Source organism: Leucoraja erinacea, chromosome 38 (genome assembly GCF_028641065.1).
Source record: "Leucoraja erinacea ecotype New England chromosome 38, Leri_hhj_1, whole genome shotgun sequence".
Taxonomy (NCBI): domain Eukaryota; kingdom Metazoa; phylum Chordata; class Chondrichthyes; order Rajiformes; family Rajidae; genus Leucoraja; species Leucoraja erinaceus.
Window position 1 is genome coordinate 5319146 of NC_073414.1, and position 23550 is coordinate 5342695.

Here is a 23550-nt window from a genome sequence, read left to right on the forward strand (position 1 = left end):
CAAACTGATGTGGGGGTGGGCGGGAAGAAGAAAGGAAGAGGAAAGGAAAACATAGAAACATAGATAGAAAATAGGTGCAGGAGGAGGCCATTCGGCCCTTCGAGCCAGCACCGCCATTCATTGTGATCATGGCTGATCGTCCCCTATCAATAACCCGTGACTACCTTCTCCCCATGCCCCTTGACTCCACTAGCCCCTAGAGCTCTATCGAACTCTCTCTGAAATCCATCCAGTGACTTGGCCTCCACTGCCCTCTGCGGCAGGGAATTCCACAAATTCACAACTGAAAGTTTTTTCTCACCTCAGTCTTAAATGACCTCCCCTTTATTCTAAGCCTGGTTATGGACTCGCCCAACATTGGGAACTATTTTCCTGCATCTAACTTGTCCAGTCCTTTTATAATGCTATATGTTTCTATAAGATCCCCCTCATCCTTCTAAACTCCAAGCGGTTTTATACAAAAGGAAGAACTGTCTCCGCCTCTTCCTTTCTTCTTCCCGCCTCACCCCCACATCAGTCGGAAGAAGGGTCTCGACCCGAAACATCGCATGTTTCCTTCGCTCCATAGATGCTGCCTCACCCGCTGAGTTTCTCCAACATTTGTGTCTACCCCCAACAGGAAGATCATCTTTTCCACCCATCCTTTCTAGTTCACTGTCTGAACCAACGCTTGATGATTTTCCTCATCTCAGTGAAGAACATTGTCAAAGTGGAAAAGATGCAGAGATCAAACAAAATTAGTGAAATGAGATTAAGTTTTCTCCGCACCGTAAAACATAGCCTAGTTAATGCTGGAATCTGTGACAAGCTTCTAGCAGGATTTACACCCAGGATTTAGCTTCATTGATCCATAATGTTTCACTCTCTACAAAGTTCAGAAAAGGAAAGTACAAAATTAGATGGGATTTTCATCCAAAGAAATATTTCATCCGAGTCCAGTGTCTGGGTCGGTGTTCCAAAATGTCTCTCTCCGCATGTACGATTTCACACATTCTCCATTGTCACCTCAGTGTTGGCTTTAACACACGGGCTTTTAATCTCTATTTTGGGTGCTATAGAATGATGCGGTTTTATACAAATGCTTATAAAAATGAGGATTAACGCCAGCAGTTAGCTGGATGTTGACAGAAGCCCGCCCATCTCTCGACACCACTGGGTCAAATCACTCAAGGATCAGTATGTACCTTACTATGCAATACTCACCAAATATGTGGAATGGGAGGGAGGGTGGGGGGTGAGGGGAGGGGAAGGGAGATCGCCAGAGTGTCTGAGTTTATAAGATTGTGGGTCTGTCCATTGGATCCCACTGCAGGTTGATCAGGTCCCAGCTCTTCAGTCACTCCCGCTGCCACTGTCCTCGTTCTCGCTGGACTCCGTGCCCTGCTCGCTGCCGCTCTGCGCGGGCCGCTGGTTCTCGTTGTCCGAGTGCTCGCTGCCGCTGTTGGACGGGCTCCTGCTGCGCCGCTCGTCCTCCTCGTCGCTGTGCTGCTCGCCCTCGCTGCCGCTCTCCTCCTGGCCGCTCTCGTTCTGCCGGCCCTCTTCGCCGCTGTCAGCGTCGCTGCCGAAGATCTCCTCCTTGTCGCGGGCCTCGCGAGCCTGCCGGTCATCCCCGCTGTCGCTATCGCTGCCGCCACTCTTGCTGCTGGCCTTGTCCTCCTCCTCCCGCTCGCTCTCACTCCCCGAGCGCTCGTCCCCGCTCGGAGCCTTCTCACTCCCACTCTCCTTGTCCTTTTCATCATCTAATGAAAACAAACAGAAGGATGTGAGGAGGGGGTGGGAATATCATTGCAACCAGTACAACCCATGCATCCAGTGAATCGGCCTCCACTGCCATCCGCGGCAGAGAATTCCACAGATTCTCAACTCGCTGGGTGAAAAAGTTTTTCCTCATCTCAGTCCTAAATTGCCTACCCCTTATTCTTAAACTGTGTGACCCCTGGTTCGGGGCTCCCCCAACAACGGGAACATTTTTCCTGCATCTAGCCTGTCCAATCCCTTAAGAATTTTATATGTTTCTATAAGATCGCCTCTCATCCTACTAAATTCCAGTGAATATAAGCCCAGTCGATCCATTCTTTCACTACATGTCAATCCCTAGAATTAACCTGGTGAACCTACCCTGCACTACCTCAATAACAAGAATGCCCTTCCTCAAATTAGGGGACCAAAACTGCACACAATACTCCAGGTGCAGTCTCACCAGGGCCCTGAACAACTGCGATAGGACCTCCTTGCTCCTATACTCTCAGCAATTAAACGGATTATTGAAGAGGAACGCAATTTGGCCGCGAATGAAGCATTCACCTGATCCCACGATGCGTTTGCTGTGTTCCAAATCCTCTTCATCCTCTGGTTCATGGTTCTCCAGCTGAGCTCTTCTGGCATCCTGTAGAGTGACAAATATTCAGGCAAACATTTCCAGGAATGATTTCCCGTAGCGCTGTGATCCCAGTAACGTCCCCTCACTCCCCTTTATATTCCCCCTCCTTCCCCAGAGTCGCGGTGACCTGTATGTCAATATCTGTACGGCCGTTGGGAACAAAATGGCGACCTTCAGGTTCAAGTCAAGTCAAGAGAGTTTATTGTCATGTGGACAATGAAGTTGCCCCTCTGCTTCCTATTAAATCCTTTTTCCTCTAACCTTAAACCTATGCCCTCTAGTTCTGGATTCCCCAACGGTGGGGAAAAAGGCTATGTGCATCCCCCCTGACGCTGCTCATGATTTTATACACCTCTATAATTTCACCCCTCAGTCCCTTATGCTCGAAGGAATGGAGTTGATGCCTGCCCAATCTCTCCCTATAACCAAGGCCTGCGAGTCTTGGCAACTTCCAGTAAATCTTTTCTGCACTCTTTCCATTTTAACTGCATCTTCTCTCCAGCATCTCATCAACTACAACTCTGCATCACTCCACCCCTTTGTGAAGATAACAACATTTATTAAAGCATTATCCACTTCCTCCATCACCATATAAATAGATTAGCTTTGATCCCCACTCCCTTGATCTTTCTGTGCTCATAAAGCATCTTTGGGCTATGATTTTGCTTGCCCTTTGTATTATTCCATACCCTTTCTTAATGACCATTTTAATTGATAGTCAGCACAGGCTTGATGGGCCTGATTGTATGCAGAAGCATTGTCTGAAGAAGGGTTTTGGCCCAAAACATTGCCTATTTCCTTCGCTCCATAGATGCTGCCTCACCCGCTGAGTTTCTCCAGCACTTTTGTCTACCTCTGATTGTATGCAGTCTCTCTCACTCTCTCCGACTTGAAACTGTTGTGGTAAGGATCATGTTTCCACATGGAAGCATGGAACTGTATAGTCATTAGGTCGGTGAACCAAGAGCAGCTTCGCTTACCTGAGCCTCCAATTCCTTCTCATTCATGTCTCGGTGCTTCACCACCAACACTGCATTGGTGTTCGACTGCACACCATGGCCCCCCTTTGCACGCCGCTTGCTCAGACGCACTCTGTGAAAACAGACCACGCACGTCGATTATCTGGAAGCCGTAGGTATGTGGATCGCATTCACACACACACACACAGGCCTTTCAGCACAGAAAACCTCCGCAGGAAGCTCCAGCAAGGAGCTGAAGTAAAGATGGAAGCAGGAGAGCTGCCAACTATGGCACAGGTTTGTTGGGCGGCAGTGGCGCAGCAGTAGAGTCGCTGCCTTTCGGCGCAAGAGCCCCTGACAACGAGTGCTGTCCGTACGGAGTTTGTACGTTCTTCCCGTGGCCATGTGGACTTTCTCCAGGTGCTCTGGTTTCCTCCCACACTCCAAAAGATGTACATGTTTGTAGGTTAGACACAAAATGCTGGATTCACTCAGCGGGACAGGCAGCATCTCTGGAGAGAAGGAATGGGTCAAGACGTTTCGGGTCACGACCCTTCATCTCGACCGGAAACGTCACCCATTCCTTCTCTCCAGAGATGCTGCCTGGCCCACTGAGTTACTCCAGCATTTTGTGTCTATCTTCGGTTTAAACCAGCACCTGCAGTTCCTTCGTACACATGTTTGTAGGTTAATTGGCTTCTATAAATTGTAAATTGTCCCCAGTATGTAGGATAATGCTAGTGTATAGGGTGATCGGTGGTCGGCGCGGACTTGGTGGGTCGAAGGGTCTGTTTCCACACCATCTCTAAAATCTAAAGGTTCGAGAAGAATCTATAAAAGGAGGTGATTATTTAGGAAACAGTGGGGGACTGAAATGTATAGAAGAGTGGCAAGCAATACTGAAGGTCAGCACTGCAGTCGGTAAAATCAAAAGGGCATTGTGTAGGCAGTTGGAGGAACTGGTTTTCACGCTGATAATGTATATGGCGGGTGGCAGAATAATATAGGAGTTAGGATTTTTTTAATTAATCGCTCCAGACTAGAATCTGTTCAGTTTAAAGCTGCTCAAGATATGAGATAATTACCTTTAATAGACAATAGACAATAGGTGCAGGAGTAGGCCATTCGGCCCTTCGAGCCAGCACCGCCATTCAATGTGATCATGGCTGATCATCCCCAATCAGTACCCCGTTCCTGCCTTTTCCCCATATCCCCTAACTCTGGTATTTTTAATCTGGGGGCTTTAAGGAAACAGAGAAGTGGCAGTGTAGGTGTACATTAATTAAATAGCAGCAGAGACCAACCTCAGGTGCTGTCTGTGTGGAGGTTGCAGGTGTTCCCCGTGACCACGTGGGTTTCCTCCGGGTGCTCCAGTTTCCTCCTACGTCCCACAGACTTGCGAGTTTGTACGGTTAATTGGCCTCTATAAATTGTCCCAAGTGTGTAGGGGGTGGATAAGGAAGTGGGATAACAGAGAACGGGAGATCGATGATTGGCGTGGACTCAGTGGGACTTTCTGCAGGACCCGTTTCCACGCTGTCTCTCTAAATAAAAGAGTTCCCAACTGCAAAGAGTTCCCAATGACTGGTGTCTGCTGTCAGTGACAGTATGCCTGGGTACCCACCTGGTCTCCAACTCGTTGTAGTAGACTCCGTCTCCATCACGGAAGATGAAGAAATAGTTCTCCTCGTATCCTTTGCTGGCTTTGTTCTTTACATTCCAATTGTATTCTCTGGATATTTTGTACTCGTATCTGAAAACAAAGACATTTATTGCGCATTGGACATACAACCCGGTCATCAGATGCAATAATAATAATAATAATAATAACTTTATTTGTTAAGCACCTTAAAAAACAACCAAAGCTGACCAAAGTGCTGTACGGAATAAATAAATAAATAAATAGATGGATAAATAAATTAATAGTAAAAAAATAAGCGAGACATCATAAAACAGGCAGGGCAACAGAACATACAGCTAACACGATGGGGCGGGAGATTGCAACCGTCATGTGGTCCGCCCTGTTTCGATGAATGCAATCAACCTGGCGTGCACAATCAAATAGAACAAGTTGTCCTACAACTTTAGGCTGTGCACGCCACACACAAGATCAGATACAATGGGATTCAGAACCACTTCATACTCACTTCCAATACACTAGGGTACCACCTAACACCTTTTGCTTTGTTAAGGTCAGGTCCGTAGGGGGGGGGGGAGTTCCCCCTGCCACGGGTACCATCTAATCCCGTGCTACCTGCTCCATGGTCGGATAGTCGGCGACTAAACCGTCTCCCCCACCTGGTTTGCCAGGTGAGGAGAGGGCTGTGGACCCCCAGAAGGACCAGAAACAAGACCTGTCAAAGGGCGGATGAGTTTCTAGCGAGCCGATGGCCATCCACACTTCAGTAGAAGTTGCGAGCACTGTCGTACACGGCATTGTAAGGAGTGAAGAAAAACATGAAATGTAATTCTTCCCTCTCCCTGCTTCTCAAAAGTGAAGTTATTAATAATAATATGGATAGCACGCAAAACAAACTTTATCTCTTAATTTCTGTGGTACACATGATAGTAGTAAACCAATACCTATACCAAGCAGTGATGTACCAAGCAGACTCAGCATTTCAACTCCCCCTCCCATTCCGAATCCGACCTTTCTGGCCTGGGCGTCCTCCATGGCCAGAGTGAGCACCACCGGAAATTGGAGGAGCAGCACCTCATATTCCACTTGGGCAGTCTGCACCCTAGCGGCATAAACATTGACTTCTCCAATTTCCGGTAGCCCTTGCTGTCTCCTCCCCTTTCCCAGCTCTCCCTCATCCCTCTGGCTCCTCCTCTTCCTTTCTCCTTTCTTCTCCCCCCCCCAACCGTACATCAGTCTGAAGAATGGTTTCGGCCCGAAACGTTGCCTATTTCCTTCGCTCCATAGATGCTCCAGCACTTTTGTCTACCTTCGATTTTCCAGCATCTGCAGTTCCTTCTTCAACACATACTGGAAATGTTTGAACCTCTATTTGTGTAACTGTGCTGAAACCCACGGGATGGTTAGCTCTGCCATTCCTTCGCGTTTCGCAAGTCAAGTGTGAAGCTTTACATTCCGAAACCGTGGACTTACACATCCTCAGGCATGTAATCAATACATTCATCGTCGTCTCGTTTCCGTTTCCTTATGGTTTCCTCGCTGGGAAGGAAGTAAGCAACAAACTGGTTTCCTTCCTCGTCCATCATGCCCCTGGGCGGAAAGAAATGGTCATATCTCAATGAATCGCCATCATGGACTTGCATATTTAATATGTGTAATACAGTTTCATTTCCAAACCTCTGATCCCATTTCAGCTCCCGGCAATGCTTCCCCTATGATCATTTGTGCCTCATCTAGACTCAGCTTTTGCCTCTTGTCTCTCCCACCTCCATCCCCTTTCGCCATGCACCATCACCCCTGTCATCAGTTCTCATCCCTTGCACCCTATCTCCAGCTCCCCGTTCTTCAATTCCACACATGCATTTTTCCTACGATACTCAAAAAGCTGGAGTAACTCAGCGGGCCACGCAGCATCTCTGGATTGAAGGAATGGGTGACGTTTCGGGTCGAGATCCTTCTTCAGGCTTGAGACCCGTCTGAAGAAGGGCCTCGACCCGAAACGTCACCCATTCCTTCTCTCCAGAGATGCTCTGACGGCTGAGTGACTCCAGCATTTTGTGTCTAACTTCAGTAATTTGTCACCTTAAACCCCAACAGTATCTGACATTTGCTACTCACAAGCAACAAGTTAGTATGCCTCACCTGATCATAGCCTGGGACATCATTTCCACGCAACCAGGACCAACGATGTCTTTCGGGGCTGGGTCAGAGTCAAATATGACTTGCGCACATGGGTTTATCCACATCTATGGAAAGGAGAAAGAAATCGAGATTTGAAATCATTCCGAAACGGTCTAAATAAAATACATTTCCAGCATTGTATAAATGTGGCCACATCTCTGTGTAAAATGGGAGTCAGAACAATGGAGCTGCCTTTTCAGTCCACTCAAGACCATGTTGACCATTTGACACCCATTTACACTTATCCAACACTAATCTCATTTTATTCTTCCTTATATTTACATTCAGTATTTGGTTCACAAGCCAATGCTCTTTTTACTCCTCCATGGCCAGAATGAGTCCCACTGCAAATTGGAAGAACAGCACCTCATATTTCACTTGGGCAGTTTACACCCCAGTGGTATGAACATTGACTTCTCCAATTTCAGGTAGTCTTTGCTTTCTCCCTCCTTCCCTTCCCCTTCCCAGCTCTCCCACAGCCCAATGTCACCAACTCTTCCTTTCTTCTTCCCGCCTCCCTCCCCACCACCTCCACATCAGTCTGAAGAAGGCTCTCGACCCGAAACGCCACCTATTCCTTCGCTCCATAGATGCTGCCTCACCAACCAGCTGAGTTTCTCCAGCATTTTTGTCTACTTTCGATTTTTCCAGCATCTGCAGTTCTTTCTCAAACAAGACACTTTTTACAATTAGTTTTAACAGGGAAATGTCAGCTTTACATAGCACTGGGCACTCTCACCCAAGTGGGTGGTGTCATCGACAGACAGCCCTGGTTGCCTTAAAGAGACTGTTTTCCTTTGGAAGAGTAGAAACAAGGAATAGAAGATGCCGGTTTACAAAAAGAAAAAAACAATTTGCTGGAGTAACTCAGCAGGTCAGGCAGGTTAGATAGAAAATGCTGGAAAAACTCAGCAGGTCAGGCAGCATCTCTGGAGAACATGTATTGGTGACGTTTCAGGTCGGGATCCTCTTTCAGACTGAAGGAAGGATCTGACCCAAAACATCACCTATCCACGTTCTCCAGAAATGCTGCCCGGCCCGCTGAGTTACTCCAGCACTTTGCATCTTTCTTTGATAAACCAGCTTCCGCAGTTCCATGTATCTACTCTTCGAAAGAAAGATTGTCTCATTATTCCAGCACTTTAACTATTTTAATAATAATTTTTCTTTTCCACGTTAAACAGGTTTGTAGGTTAATTAACTTTGGTTAAAAAAAATCCAAAAAAATTGTAAATGATCCCTAGTGGGTAGGATAGCGCTAGTGTACGGGGCAATTGCTGTTCGGTGTGGGCCGAAGAGACTGTTTCTGCGTTTTATTGCTAAAGGCTAAAACATCCGTTTAGGAACGTGTATCCACAGGCCTTACCTTAAAATCAGGAAAGACACCATAGCACACGAAAACGGGCATTACTTCCACAGGGGTAAAAACCAACCGCGGCCACAGGTTTTGCAGTAATGTTGTTTAGACCTACGAAGGTTGAACTTTGTTTTCTCTGCAGCGAAAAAAATGCAACATCTACACTGACTCCCAGGAACCCCTAGTCTACGACTACTCAAAGTGGGGAAAAGAGCATTCGGGATGACACTAAGAACTTGTGTGTTGGGAGGATAGGGATACCTGGTGTCAGTGGTAGAAGTAGTACAGTATTGTCTTACTCCCCACCCACTTGCACCACTTCTATATCTGTTGCAGTTTAGGGTCCCACAATGACCTCAATTGTCACCTCGGAACTGGAAGCATGTCTAGTTCAATCCAAACGTTTGCCGAAGAAGAAAAGGATAGTTTGGGAGGGAGAGTTTTAAATGGTCTACCATTAAGCTGGGAAGGACATCATCATCATATACCCTGGTAAAGCTCATCACGAGATATTGGAAGAAGGAGGTTTCCGACCCGTAACATCACCCATCCTTTTTCTCCTGAGCTCATTGGAGGTGTTAAGTGGTACCCTAGTGTATTTGAAGTGAGTATGATGTGGTTCTTAATCCCATTGTATCTGATGACCAGGTTGTATGCCCAATGTGCTGACTGACCCGCTAAGTTACTCCGGCATTTTATGTCTGTTATTGGAGGTTGTAGTTGTCTGGGGTGCTTGCTATGTGCTGAATTCTCCCTAGTTCTTTCCCGTAGCAGATTGGGGCGTTAACTATCCGTATATGTTTCTTTCCTACCTCTTTATTTGCATCAACGAAGGTCTTTTCAATTGCTGCTATCTGGCTGTCACGGTCCTTGTAGATCTCTTCTTCTGTAAACTGCTGCTTGACAGAAACACCAATCCTGGGTTTTTTGGGAGTGAATAGAAGGATAAAACAGTTAGACGTCTACAATTAAACACTGGGATAGGAAATGGCATCCATCATATCACCGATGGTAAAGCTCAAACGACAACACACGAAGAAGGAGGTTTCCGACCACCTTTAAACATTCACCCACATTTAATCTGAGCTTCATTGGACAAAATTATAAGTGGTACCAATGTACCCTGTGTTTAAAGTGAACTGCAGATGTGGGAATCGAAGGTTACACAAAAATCTGATGAAACTCAGGTGCAGCAGTCTATGGAGCCAATGAAATAGGCGTTTCGGGACCTTCTTGACCCGCTAAGGCTTATGGGAGGAGACACTTGCAGATGCAACACGTCCCTTTAACCTCCCCCCTTTTATGCAATCGTTCCAGGTGCGACAGAGGTTTACCTATTGTCAGCAGGTCTGTAGTTGTCAAGGGTGCTTGCTTGTGCTGAATTCTCCCTCCCTAGTTCTTTCGCCCGTACCTCAGATCGGGCGTTAACTATCCGTATATGTTTCTTTCCTACCTCTTTATTTGCATCAACGAAGGTCTTTTCAATTGCTGCTATCTGGCTGTCACGGTCCTTGTAGATCTCTTCTTCTGTAAACTGCTGCTTGACAGAAACACCAATCCTGGGTTTTTTGGGAGTGAATAGAAGGATAAAACAGTTAGACGCAGGACAAGCAACACTACAATGAGAAAATGGCATCCAGTTCAAACACCGATTCTAAAGCCTGATAAGAACTTCCTGACCACCTTTAACCAACTTTCCACATCTAATCTGAAGCTTCGATAAAATTATAACAGTGGACCAAATGTACCCTTTTGGGTTAAGATATCTTCACTTTGAATAGCAGTGTCGCGGGACTGCACTTAGTCCTTAATATGCTCTGGAGAACTTGCGAGGAGGCTCATTGATTTACAGATCTCCAAACCTGGATTTCGCACCAAAGTAATTAGAGTATTCAACTTTCCCAATTCTGGCTGCAGAATACGAAAGTGGACTTGCCTGGTAACCAGGGTACACAAAATTGCTGGAGAAACTCAGCGGATGCAGCAGCATCTATGGAGCGAAGAAAATAGGCGACGTTTCGGGCCAAAACCCTTCTTCAGACTCGTAGTAACCCTTCTTCAGACTGCCTAGTAACCATATAACCATATAACAATTACAGCACGGAAACAGGCCATCTCGGCCCTTCTAGTCCGTACCGAACACGTATTCTCCCCTAGTCCCATCTACCTGCACTCAGACCATAACCCTCCATTCCTTTCCCGTCCGTATAACTTTCCAATTTATTTTTAAATGATAAAATAGAACCTGCCTCCACCACCTTCACTGGAAGCTCATTCCACACAGCTACCACTCTGAGTAAAGAAATTCCCCCTCATGTTACCCCTAAACTTCTGTCCCTTAATTCTCAAGTCATGTCCTCTTGTTTGAATCTTCCTCTCAGTGGGAAAAGCTTATCCACGTCAACTCTGTCTATCCCTCGCATCATTTTAAAGACCTCTATCAAGTCCCCCCCCCCCCCCCTTAACCTTCTGCGCTCCAAAGAATAAAGACCTAACTTGTTCAACCTTTCTCTGTAACTTAGTTGCTGAAACCCAGGCAACATTCTAGTAAATCTCCTCTGTACTCTCTCTATTTTGTTGACATCCTTCCTATAATTAGGCGACCAAAATTGTACACCATACTCCAGAATTGGCCTCACCAATGCCTTGCACAATTTTAACATTACATCCCAACTTCTATACTCAAGCACATCTGAATAATGTTCCCTCAGGAGAGGTTTGAAGTCTAGCTTATTGTCAGCACATACTAATTCCGATAACGAACGAGACTCCCACATGCTAAATTATTACACGACCCCCTAGTCAGGTCAGGGGGAGCTTTCCCCGCCATGGGTACCATGTAATCCCGTGCTACCTGCTCCATGGTCGGATAGTCGGCGACTAAACCGTCTCCCCCACCTGGTTTGCCAGGTGAGGAGGGGGCTGTGGACCCCCAGCAGGACCAAAAACAATACCAGTCAAAAAGGGCGGATGAGCTTCTAGCAAGCAAACGGCCATCCACACTTCAGTAGAAGTTGCGATCACTGTCGTACATAGCATTGTAAGGAATGATGATAAAGCACACACACCAAAATCCTACTCTTCCAGCGGCAGAAGTCCGCAGGAACTGGAGGACAGAGATGTGTGGTGCGTCCGTCACCGTTCCCGCTGGAAACCAACACCACTGCATCACTAATGTTTTCAACGATGAGACGAATGAATGAATTGTCACGTGTACCAGTGAAAAGCTTTCGTTGCATGCCAACCCAGTCAGCGGAAAGACTATACATGATTACAATCGAGCCATCCACAGTGCACAGATACATGACAAAGGGAATCACGTTTAGCGCAAGATAAAGTCCAGTAAAGTCAAACCAAGAATCTCCAATGAGATAGATAGTAACTGAGAACTGATCTCTAGTCGTTGATGGAGTGATTCAGTTGCCTGATAACAGCTGGAAAGAAAGTGTCCCTGTATCTGGAGGTGTGCGTTTTCACATTTCTATACCTCTTGCCTGAGCGGAGGGGGAGGGAGAGGGAAGGAGAGAGGGAGGGAAGGAGAGAGGGAGGGAAGGAGAGAGGGAGGGAAGGAGAGCGGGAGGGAAGGAGAGCGGGAGGGAAGGAGAGCAGGAGGGAAGGAGAGCGGGAGGGAAGGAGAGCGGGAGGGAAGCAGAGAGGAAAGGGGTATGGAAGGGGGGGCGGGGGGAGGGAGACATAGATGGAAACTATTCCCCATCTCTCGCTCCCACTTTTCCCTGAACGCACTCAGTGCTAACCATCCGGCCACCAGTTATTTTTTTTAAGAAGGAACTGCAGATGCTGAAAAATCCCAGGTAGACAAAAATGCTGGAGAAATTCAGTGGATGCAGCAGCATCTATGGAGCCAAGGAAATAGGCAATGTTTCGGGCCGAAACCCGAATTGAATTTCCTTTATTGTCATTCAGACCTTTCAGTCCGAACGAAATTTCGTGCCTGCAGTCATACAATAATACAATAATAGACAACAGAACAGACAGTAAACACAAATTAACATCCACCACAGTGAGTCCATCAAGCACCTCCTCACTGTGATGGAGGCAAAAATCTCAGGGTTACTGTCTCTTCCCTCCTCTTCTCCCTCTGCGCTGAGGCGATACCCCACCGGGCGATGGTAAATCAGTCCCGCTGCTCACCGAGCTCCGCGAACGGGCCGGTTCAAACACCGCGGTGGTCGAAGCTGCCGCCCTCCAGTCCAGGAGCGCTGCTGCACCCGCTGAGTTTCTCCAGCATTTATGTGTACCAGCTATTTTTTTTTAAAACACTTTAATTCATTGAACGCGACTCATTGCTGGCTCCAAGCTGGGTCTGTTTCAGAGCATAAGAAGAAATGCCCCTCTTAAACATTCCTCGAGGGTTACAACTGTACAGCGATGTATTACTTACTTGACTTCAGGTTTCTCATTGGAGATTCCATAGCGATTAAACTCAGTGGAGATGTATTCTGTCTTCCTCATCCACGGCACGACCTTGGCATGCTGCTGCGACCTGAACCCAGAGATCACACAAAATAAAAAACTCGTAACATTGGAGGTCAATATTTCAGGTGGCAATTTTTAAACTCCCCAGTTAAATTGTGCAAAGGCAGTGGAGAGAAATAAACAGCAGAACCATTTTGGGGGAACAGCCGAGAAACAGGAAAGACATTGGTGGGAGGCAAATACTAAAACCAATAAAATTCTGGGGATACTCAGCAGGTCAGGCAACATCTGTGACAATAGACAATAGGTGCAGGAGTAGGCCATTCGGCCCTTCGAGCCAGCACTGCCATTCACTATGATCATGGCTGATCATCCACAATCAGTACCCCGTTCTGGCCTTCTCCCCATATCCCTCGACTCCGCTATCTTTAAGAGTATCTAACTCTTTCATGAAAGCATCCAGAGAATTGGCCTCCACTGCCTTCTGAGAATTCCACAGATTCACAAGTCTCTGGGTGAAAAGGTTTTTCCTCATCTCCGTTCCAAATGGGCTACTCCTTATTCTTAAACTGTGGCCCCTGGTTCTGGACTCCCCCCAACATTGGGAACATGTTTCCTGCCTCTAGCGTGTCCAATCCCTTAATAATCTTATACGTTTCCATAAGATCCCCTCTCATCCTTTTAAAGTCCAGTGTATACAAGCCCAGTCGCTCCATTCTATCAACATATGACAGTCCCGCCATCCCGGGAATTAACCTCGTGAACCTACGCTGCACTCCCTCAGTAGAAAGAATGTCCTTCCTCAAATTTGGAGACTAAAACTGCACACAATACTCCAGGTGTGGTCTCACTTGGGCCCTGTACAATTACAGAAGGACCTCTTTGCTCCTATAATCAACTTATCTTGTCATGAAGGCCAACATACCATTAGCTTTCTTCACTGCCTGCTATAACTGCATGCTTACTCAGGTCAGTCAAGGCTTTCGATTAGTACGGGTGTCAAGGGTTATGGGCAGAAAACAGAAGAATGGGATTGAGGGGGAAGGATAGTTCAGCCATGATTGAGCGGAGTAGACTTGATGGGCCAAATGGCCTAATTCTGCTCCTATAACTTATGAACTTACAAGGCAGTGATCCTTCAGCAAAACTACCAAACAGTGGTAGTTACTGACCAGCTGAGTTATTCCAGCATTTTACGGTCTATCTTCAAGGTAGACTCAATCCCACACTCCAACATTAACCCCCCACCTTTCAGCTCTATGCCCCAACCCCAAGTCACACCTACGCAGAAAACTGGCCTCCTTGTCAGGCAGAACAGTCCAAACCACTGAATGTCACCCCTGGCCATGAATTACAGAATGCCACCGATCACTTACCGTTTAGAGCTGGACGGCGCCTGAATTTCTTCCTCCAGTAATTTCTCATCTGCAACGTCGAGGATTACTGGAAAGAGAAGTAAACAGAACACATGAAGGAACTGCCGATGCTGGTTTACACCAAAGCTACACACAAAATGCTGGAGTAACAGCGGGATAGGCAGCATCTCTGGAGAGAAGGAATGGGTGACGTTTCGGTTCGAGACCCTTCTTCAGACCCAAGGGTGTGTGTTTTTGAGTAACGGGTTGAAGAAGAGAGATGGGAGAAGTTTTAACATCAGCTAATGTGAAGGCAGCTGATTTTACAGCACAGGACAGTGCACAGCCACTGTTCCAACTTCTGATGCCAAAGAGAAGCCTCATAGCGAGAGGATTGGAGTATAGGAGCAAGGAGGTCCTACTGCAGTTGTACAGGACCCCGGTGAGACCACACATGGAGTATTGAGTGCAGTTTTGGTCTCCAATTTTGAGGAAGGACGTTCTTGCTATTGAGGGAGTGCAGCGTAGGTTAACCAGGTTAATTCCCAGGATGGCGAGACTGACAAATGATGAAAGAATGAATCGACTGGGCGTATATTCGCTGGAATTTAGAAGGATGAAAGGGAGTCTTATAGAAACATACAATTCTTAAGGGATTGGACAGGCTAGATGCAGGGAAAATTGTCCCAATGTTGCGGGAGTCCAGAGCCAGGGGTCACAGTTTAAGAATAAGGGGTAGGCCATTTGGGACTGAGATGAGGAAACAATTTTTCACCCAGATAGTTGTGAATCTGTGGAATTCTCTGCCACAGAAGGCAGTGGAGGTTAATTCACTGGATGCTTTCAAGAGATATTTAGATATAGCTTAGATAGGGCTAACGGAATCAAGGGATATGGGGAAAAAAGCAGGAACGGGGTAATGATTTTGGATGATCAGGCATGGTCATATCGAATGGCGGTGCTGGCCCGAAGGGCCAAATGGCCTACTCCTGCACCTATTTTCTATTATTCTAAAAGGATGCAACAGGGATATGGATTTGGCCCAGATACACACATGGGATCAGTTATACAGTCCCAATAACAGAGGTTTTGCTGCTAGTATGGGACTCACCATTGTTATCGATCCTGTACGTATCTGGATTGATCAGATCAATCACTACTCCTAGATCTGGCTCTGTCAACAGTTCATGTTTGTGCTGTTTTTCAAGAGAGGTAGCTTTATACTGTACAAACCTGGGAAATAAATTGGGAAAAAAATGTTCAGTGTTAGAAACATAGAAATTAGGTGCAGGAGTAGGCCATTCGGCCCTTCGAGCCTGCACCGCCATTCAATATGATCATTCATGGCTGATCATCCAACTCAGTATCCTGTACCTGCCTTATCTCCATACCCTCTGATCCCCTTAGCCACAAGGGCCACATCTAACTCCCTCTTAAATATAGCGAATGAACTGGCCTCAACTACCCTCTGTGGCAGAGAGTTCCAGAGATTCACCACTCTCTGTGTGAAAAAAGTTTTTCTCATCTCGGTTTTAAAGAATTTCCCCCTTATCCTTAAGCTGTGACCCCTTGTCCTGGACTTCCCCAACATCGGGAGCAATCTTCCTGCATCTAGCCTGTCCAACACCTTAAGAATTTTGTAAGTTTCTACAAGATCCCCTCTCAATCTCCTAAATTCTAGAGAGTATAAACCAAGTCTATCCAGTCTTTCTTCATAAGACAGTCCTGACATCCCAGGAATCAGTCTGGTCTGTTGTCAAAGTAAAGCATCGTATGTTGTTGAAGGAGTACGGTGGTGCAGCGGTAATGCAACCTGGATTCAATCCTGACTACGGGTGCTGTCTGTACGGAGTTTGTACATTCTGTCCGTGACCGCATGGGCTTTCCCTGGGTGCTCCGGTTTCTTCCCACACTCCAAAGACGTACATGTTAGTAGGTTAATTGGCTTTGGCAAGGATTATAGTGTGTAGGATAGTGCTAGTGTACGGGGATCGCTGATTGGCGCGGACTCGGTGGGTCGAAGGGCCTGTTTCCGCGCTGTATCTCTAAAACTAAACAATCAGTTTAAGATGTTGTCAACAATAATCTTGTTCTTAACCATCTTCCTGGTCCCTATAATTGCTGCAATTACTTCCCTCCATCAAGTATAGTGTCAAAGACCCTTTTGAAGGCTTCTCTAATGTGTATCCATCAACCGTCACAGAACATCCCCGATCTTCACCTCTCCCCGCGCCCTCAGGCTATCAATCTTTCAGTCATTAGAAGCAGTTTTTCCTTGTCAACCTGACCTACAACTTTCAGGATCTGTTTCCGCGCTGTATCTCTAAACTAAACAGAAACAACTATTATCATACCTGTTGGGATCAAACGGATATGTCACAAATTTGGGGTCAAAGGGAATATCGGGCAGGGAATTGCAGTATTTGACTCGGCACACAACTCCGGACCTGGAAAGAAGCAGATATATTAACACTCAGTCATGGAGCAAAACACAAGCCAGCACTGGCGCTGGGCCAGAGCGACAATGGTGGCACAACTGTAGAGTTGCTGCCTGACAGCGCTCACAGCACCAGAGACCTGGGTTCAATCCCTGCTACGGATACTGTCTGTATGGAGTTGCTACGTTCTCCCCATGACTTTGCTCTGAGATCTTCGGTTTCCTCCCACACTCCAAAGACGTACAGGTTTGTAGGTTAACTGGCTTGATATGTGTAAATTGTCTCTAATGTGTGTGGGATAGTGTTAATGTGCAGGGATCGCCGGTCGATGCGGACAAGGTGGGCCTGTTTCCGCGCTGTATCTCTAAACTAAACTAAACTGGAATGCCAAGTGGAACCGGACTTCCTAGCCCCAATAATTCCCAGAGTCAGTGACTCATCAATCCATCCTCCTCAGTCTGACCTGCTTTGGCTTTTCCCTGCTGGCTGACATTTATCAGACCCAAACACAAAGCTCAGTGCTGTGACATCCCACCACCACCCCATAGTCTCAGCATTTTAGCTGGGAGCCGCAAAACTAGATTCCCGATGGAGGTAGAAAACATTGGCGAGGCCACATTTAGAGTATTGTGTTCAGTTTTGGCCACCTGCTGTAGGAAAGATGCTGTGAAGCTAGAAAGGGTGCAGAGAAGATGTACAAGGATGTTGCCTGGGCCAGAAGGCATGAGCTTTAGGGAGAGGTTGAGTAGGCTAGGACTTGGATTCTTTGGATTTCAGGAGGATTAGGGATGATTTTATAGAGTTGTACTTACCTCTCAGGCGCGGCTCTGTGTGCATTGGACCTGAAACACAACAATGAAGAGAAATGAGCTTCAGTATGGCACAGACCTTCAGTGTACCAACAATCACGCCACAGTTCTGGCCAGCAAAATGGCCAATAAAAAGACAGCAAATACCTACACACCTACTTCAAAGCATAGTCATTCCATATTCATTTCCCACTCACTCAGTTTTACATATAATGAATTCCAAGTTAGAGTCACACACCATTGAAACAGGCCCAACTCATCCATGCTGACCATGTTGCAGCTCCTAGACTGTGGAACAGCATCCCTCTTCCCATCAGAACTGCCCTCTCCATCGACTCCTTTAAGTCGAGACTTAAAACTCATCTCTACTCCCAATCCTTTCTTGACGTCATCTGAGCAAGGGCTATATGTATGTAGTGATGTTTGTATTTAATCTATGAACCAATGTTGTATAACTTTAGTACCTCCAATGAAAAGCACTTTGGCCAAAGAGAGTTGTTTTTTAAATGTGCTATAAAAATAAAAGTGACTTGACTTGACTAAGGTACCCGATCTAAACTAGTCCAATTTGCCTGCATTTGGACCATATACCTCTGAACCTTTCCTATCCATGCACCTGTCCAACTGCTGTTGTAGTACCTGCCTCAACCACCTCCTATGGCAGCTCGTTCCACATACCCATCACTCTGTGTGAAAATGTTGACCCTCGGGTTCCTATTAAACCTTGCTCCTCGTGAACAGAGACAACAGCACTTCAGATTCAATTTCAGATTCAGATTCAATTTTAATTGTCATTGTCAGTGTACAGTACAGAGACAACGAAATGCATTTAGCATCTCCCTTGAAGAGCGAAATAGCAAACGATTTGAATAAATAATAATAAGTGTCCGGGGGGGGTGGTGATTGGCAGTCACCGAGGTACGTTGTTGAGTAGAGTGACAGCGGCCGGAAAGAAGCTGTTCCTCGACCTGCTGGTTCGGCAACGGAGAGACCTGTAGCGCCTCCCGGATGGTAGAAGGGTAAAACAGTCCATGGTTGGGGTGAGAGCAGTCCTTGGCGATGCTGAGCGCCCTCCGCAGACAGCGCTTGCTTTGGACAGACTCAATGGAGGGGAGCGAGGAACCGGTGATGCGTTGGGCAATTTTCACCACCCTCTGCAATGCCTTCCGGTCGGAGACAGAGCGGTTGCCATACCATACTGTGATGCAGTTGGTAAGGATGCTCTCGATGGTGCAGCGGTAGAAGTTCACCAGGATCTGAGGAGACAGATGGACCTTCTTCAGTCTCCTCAGGAAGAAGAGATGCTGATGAGCCTTCTTGATCAGAGTAGAGGTATTGTGGGTCCAAGAGAGGTCATCGGAGATGTTGACTCCCAGGAACCTGAAGCTAGAAACACGTTCCACCTCCGTCCCGTTAATGTGGATGGGGGTGTGCGTACCGCCTCTGGACTTCCTGAAGTCTACAATGAGTTCCTTGGTCTTCTTGGAGTTAAGGGGCAGGTTGTTGTCAGCGCACCATGCTGCTAAGTGCTGGACCTCCTCCCTGTAGGCCAGCTCATCGTTGTTGCTGATGAGGCCAATCACCGTTGTATCATCTGCACACTTGATGATGGTGTTAGTACCATGTACAGGTGTGCAGTCATAGGTGAAGAGGGATGCAAGTGATTTTATAGGATCACTTTATAGGATGCAAGTGATTTTACCCTCAGTCTAATATCCTATTCAATTAAATAGTGGCTGATTTGTGACCTAATTCAATGTTCCTTTTCTCCCCAAACCCTTAAAGATCTTTGGTTAATGAAAATGTCTAAAAACTGTAAAATTAACAAGAGCAGCGGGAGAGTTGCTGCATTACAGTGCCAGTGACCCTTATTCGATCCTGACATCGGGTGCTGTCTGTACGCAGTTTGTACGTTTTCCCCTTGACCTGCTCTAAAAAACCAGATGAAGCCAAGAAGAGGATGAAGCACGATGGACTGAGGTCGAAGATCATTAAGTTGGCAGGAGAAATGCAAACTATAGCAAGGCCAGAGTGCATGTGTAAAAGTAAGTGGTGTGTAGTAAATAAATTGGTGAGCTGCAGTTACATAGCCATATAAAGCTGTTATACAGCAGTAAAATAGCAAAGAACAGGATGGGATTCGGAAAATAGATTATTCCACCTCTTGCAGAAACAAGGTGTTGCAGATACAGGTTTACAACAATAAAAATACACTAAGCGCTGGAATAACTCAGCGAATCTGGCAGCAGCCCTGGGGAACTTGTGCTTAGAAAGGTTCCGACCAAAAATGTAATCTATCCATGTTCTCCAGTGATGCCGCCAGGCCTGCTGAATTACTCCAGCACTTTGTGTCTGCACATTTTGTCACAGCCATTGTTAAGATTTGAGAAATCAAATAATAAAAAACTATTTGGCTTGTGTTATGAGGCAGAATAGGAATTGTAATCAATCACTAATAGGGCAACACAGTGGAGCAGCGCTAAAGTTGCTGCCTTACAGCGCCAAAGACCCCGGTTCAATCCTGACTATGGGTACTGTCCGTGCGAAATGTGTGCATTCTCCCCGTGACCGTGTGGATTTTCTCCGGGTGCTCCTGTTTCTTCTCACGTTCCAAAGATGTACAGGATTGCAGATTCATTGACTTTGGTAAAATTTGTAAAATTGTCCCCAGTGCGTAGGATAGTCTTAGAAAAATAGAAACATAGAAAATAGGTGCAGGAGTAGGCCATTCGGCCCTTCGAGCCTGCACCGCCATTCAATATGATCATGGCTGATCATCCAACTCAGTATCCTGTACCTGCCTTTTCTCCATACCCCCTGATCCCTTTAGCCACAAGGGCCACATCTAACTCCCTCTTAAATATAGCCAATGAACTGGCCTCAACCACCTTCTGTTGCAGAGAATTCCAGAAATTCACCACTCTCTGTGTGAAAAATGGTTTCCTCATCTCGGTCCTAAAAGATTTCCCCCTTATCCTTAAACTGTGACCCCTTGTTCTGGACTTCCCCAACATCGGGAACAATCTTCCTGCATCTAGCCTGTCCAACCCCTTAAGAATTTTGTACGTTTCTATACGATCCCCCCTCAATTTTCTAAATTCTAGCGAGTACAAACCGAGTCTATCCAGTCTTTCTTCATATGAAAGTCCTGACATCCCAGGAGGAATCAGTCTGGTGAACCTTCTCTGTACTCCCTCTATGGCAAGAATGTCTTTCCTCAGATTAGGAGACCAAAACTGTACACAATACTCCAGGTGTGGTCTCACCAAGACACTGTACAACTGCAGTAGAACCTCCCTGCTCCTATACTGAAATCCTTTTGCTATGAATGCTAACATACCATTCGCCTTCTTCACTGCCTGCTGCACCTGCATGCCCACTTTTAATGACTGGTGTACCATGACACCCAGGTCTCGTTGCATCTCCCCCTTTCCTAATCGGCCACCATTCAGATAATAGTCTACTTTCCTGTTTTTGCCACCAAAGTGGATAACCTCACATTTATTAATGTACTTAGTGATCGTTGGCCAGCGTAGAATTGGTGGACGGCACTGAAGGGCCTGCTACCATGCAGTATCTCTAAAGTAAAGTAAAGTAAACTAATATACAAGATGGGGAAGTAAATACACCAGTAACAGCGAAAGGTAAGAATACTGGAGTACCAGTAATTGACGGGGGAGAGAGAGCTGTGACATTATATCCTGTGACATTATATGATACATGGTAAAATGGGGATAGATTCCAAAGAAATGTTCAAAATAACTTTGTTGGTCTGTACATGTGGAGGTTGATGTCATGTTGGAGCTTAATCAAGGAATGGATTCAGTGCAAGCTGATCAACAGTAAATTGGTGGATTTGGAGCTGATGATCTGGAGTTGTGAAGGAAAAGTCCAATCAGTCTGAAGAATGGTTTTGGCCCGAAACGTTACCTATTTCCTTCGCTCCATAGATGCTGCTGCACTCGCTGAGTTTCTCCAGCATTTTTGTGTACCATAGAAAATAGGTGCAGGACCTAGGCCATTCAGCCTTATGAGCCAGCACCACCATTCAATATGATCATGGCTGATCATCCAGAATCAGTTCCTTCTTTCTCCTCATATCCCTTAGTTATAATAATTGTACACAAAAATACTCAACAATAAACTTCAAGAAATTGGAAAGGGATCAGAGCCTGATGAAATACAGGAATCATGTACAGCAGGGGTCCCCAACCTTTTTCGTCCCATTTACCCCAAGCAACTTTAATAGCATATAAAATGTATTACACATATTTATGAACAATTAATGATGAACAGATACCGACCGGTATACCAGAACCAAGCAGTCAGTCAATGAGAAAAAAAATGTACAAATCCAGAATCAACAACTTTACCCCCTGGGTAAGCGAAATGTACCACTTAGGGGGTAAATGTTCCAAATCTCGTTGCACTTTTGTGCAATGACAATAATTATTATTATATCTTTGACTGACACTAGCACCAAAGATCCTATAGCTATTATAATAATAATTATTATTATTATTTACCCCCGGTTGGGAACCCTTGATGTATGGGAAGGAACTGCAGATAGTTTCACTGTACATGTATAGTGACAATAAATGGCATATCATATCATGCTGGTTTAAACTGCAGATAAACACAAATTGCTGGAGTAACGCAGAGTGACAGACAGCATCTCTGGAGAGGTTTCAGGTCGAGAACCTTCACCCACAATGTGATGTCGTCCATCCTTTCCCTCCACAGTAACTATGGTTGTTTACATAAATGTAAAAGTAAAATAATTGCGAAAGATCTGAAGAAGGGTCTCGACCCGAAAGGTCACCCATTCCTTCTCCCCAGAGATGCTGCCTGTCCCTGGGGAGGAGGAGGGGGGGGGGGGGAGCTTACCCTCCCAGATAATCGGGGAGGGAGTTTAGCACCAGATGATCAGAGGACGGGCACTTACTGCCAGAGGGGACCGCCCACAGACAATGGTTCACCCGCAGAAGATTCAGGGGTGGTTTAATCGGAGCTAGAGAGGACACCGGCTACTCGGACCCCGATTCGATGCATCACCAACCCGTCTAGCAAGTTTTTAAAGATAAAAGCGAGCCCCGGGCCTACCTGTGTCCGTCGTCCCGCTGAGCGTTCTGTATCGTGGGCGCCATGGCACCGCGCCGCGCGGGGACTGCTGGGAGGCGGACTACAAGTCCCAGCCTGCCCCGCTGCACTGCCACGTGACGCGGCTACATGACACGGCTCGGCGTTAAAGTGAAGGGCTGACCCCCCCCCCCTCCCCCCCACCCCGGCGCTGACCACGCCCCCGACATTGATCCCGCCGTTGACCCCCCCCCCCCCGACATTGATCCCGCCCCTTACATACGTCATGGTAACACTGACACTGACACTAGCCCCGATCCCGCCCCTGACGTCTGACCACACCCTGACACTAGACATCCCTGACGCTGACCCCGCCCCCCGACATTATCCCGCCCCGTACGTCATGGCAACACCACTGACACTAGCACCGCTCCCTGACGCACCCCGCCCCCCCCTGACGCTTGACGTCCCCCGCCACCGACATTGACCCGCCCCCCTTACGTACGTCATGAACAGCCCGCCCCCCCGGTGACCCCGCCCCTAGCACCGCGCCCCCCTGACGCTGACGCCCCCGACATTGATCCCCGCCGTTGACCCCCGCCCCCCGACATTGATCCCGCCCCTTACGTTGCGTAATCATGACGACACCCCCTGACACTGACCACGCCCACCGACATTGCCCCCCCTTGTAATCATGACGACACCACTGACGCTGACCCCGCCCCCACGGAGCAGATCCCGCCCCTCCGGTGCAGACCCCGCCCCTTGCACAGACTCCGCCCCCTTCCAATAACATAGCAACATGGGTAGGAAGTAACTGCAGATGTCAAGTCAAGTTTATTCGTCACATACACATACGAGATGTGCAGTGAAATGAAAGTGGCAATGCTCGCGGACTTTGTGCAAAAAGACAAAC

The 23550-nt window shown here is 46.9% G+C and overlaps 2 protein-coding genes across 2 annotated transcripts in view; one reads left to right on the forward strand and one right to left on the reverse strand.

The window, feature by feature from the left end:
- The window catches only part of LOC129714173 (transmembrane protein 229B-like), a 140272-nt gene that overhangs the window by 106722 nt on the left and 10000 nt on the right, over positions 1-23550 (forward strand). The window lies entirely within an intron of this gene.
- Positions 1013-22783, reverse strand: paf1 (PAF1 homolog, Paf1/RNA polymerase II complex component). The gene is made up of 14 exons (XM_055663684.1): positions 22659-22783; positions 17559-17588; positions 16663-16755; positions 15420-15541; positions 14330-14396; positions 12919-13020; positions 9955-10075; positions 8526-8603; positions 7121-7224; positions 6452-6568; positions 4964-5092; positions 3361-3472; positions 2305-2386; positions 1013-1739 (listed from the first exon to the last, which is right to left on the reverse strand). The coding sequence occupies exons 1-14, from the start codon at positions 22700-22702 to the stop codon at positions 1333-1335; spliced, it is 1608 nt and encodes a 535-aa protein (XP_055519659.1). The 5' UTR covers positions 22703-22783; the 3' UTR covers positions 1013-1332.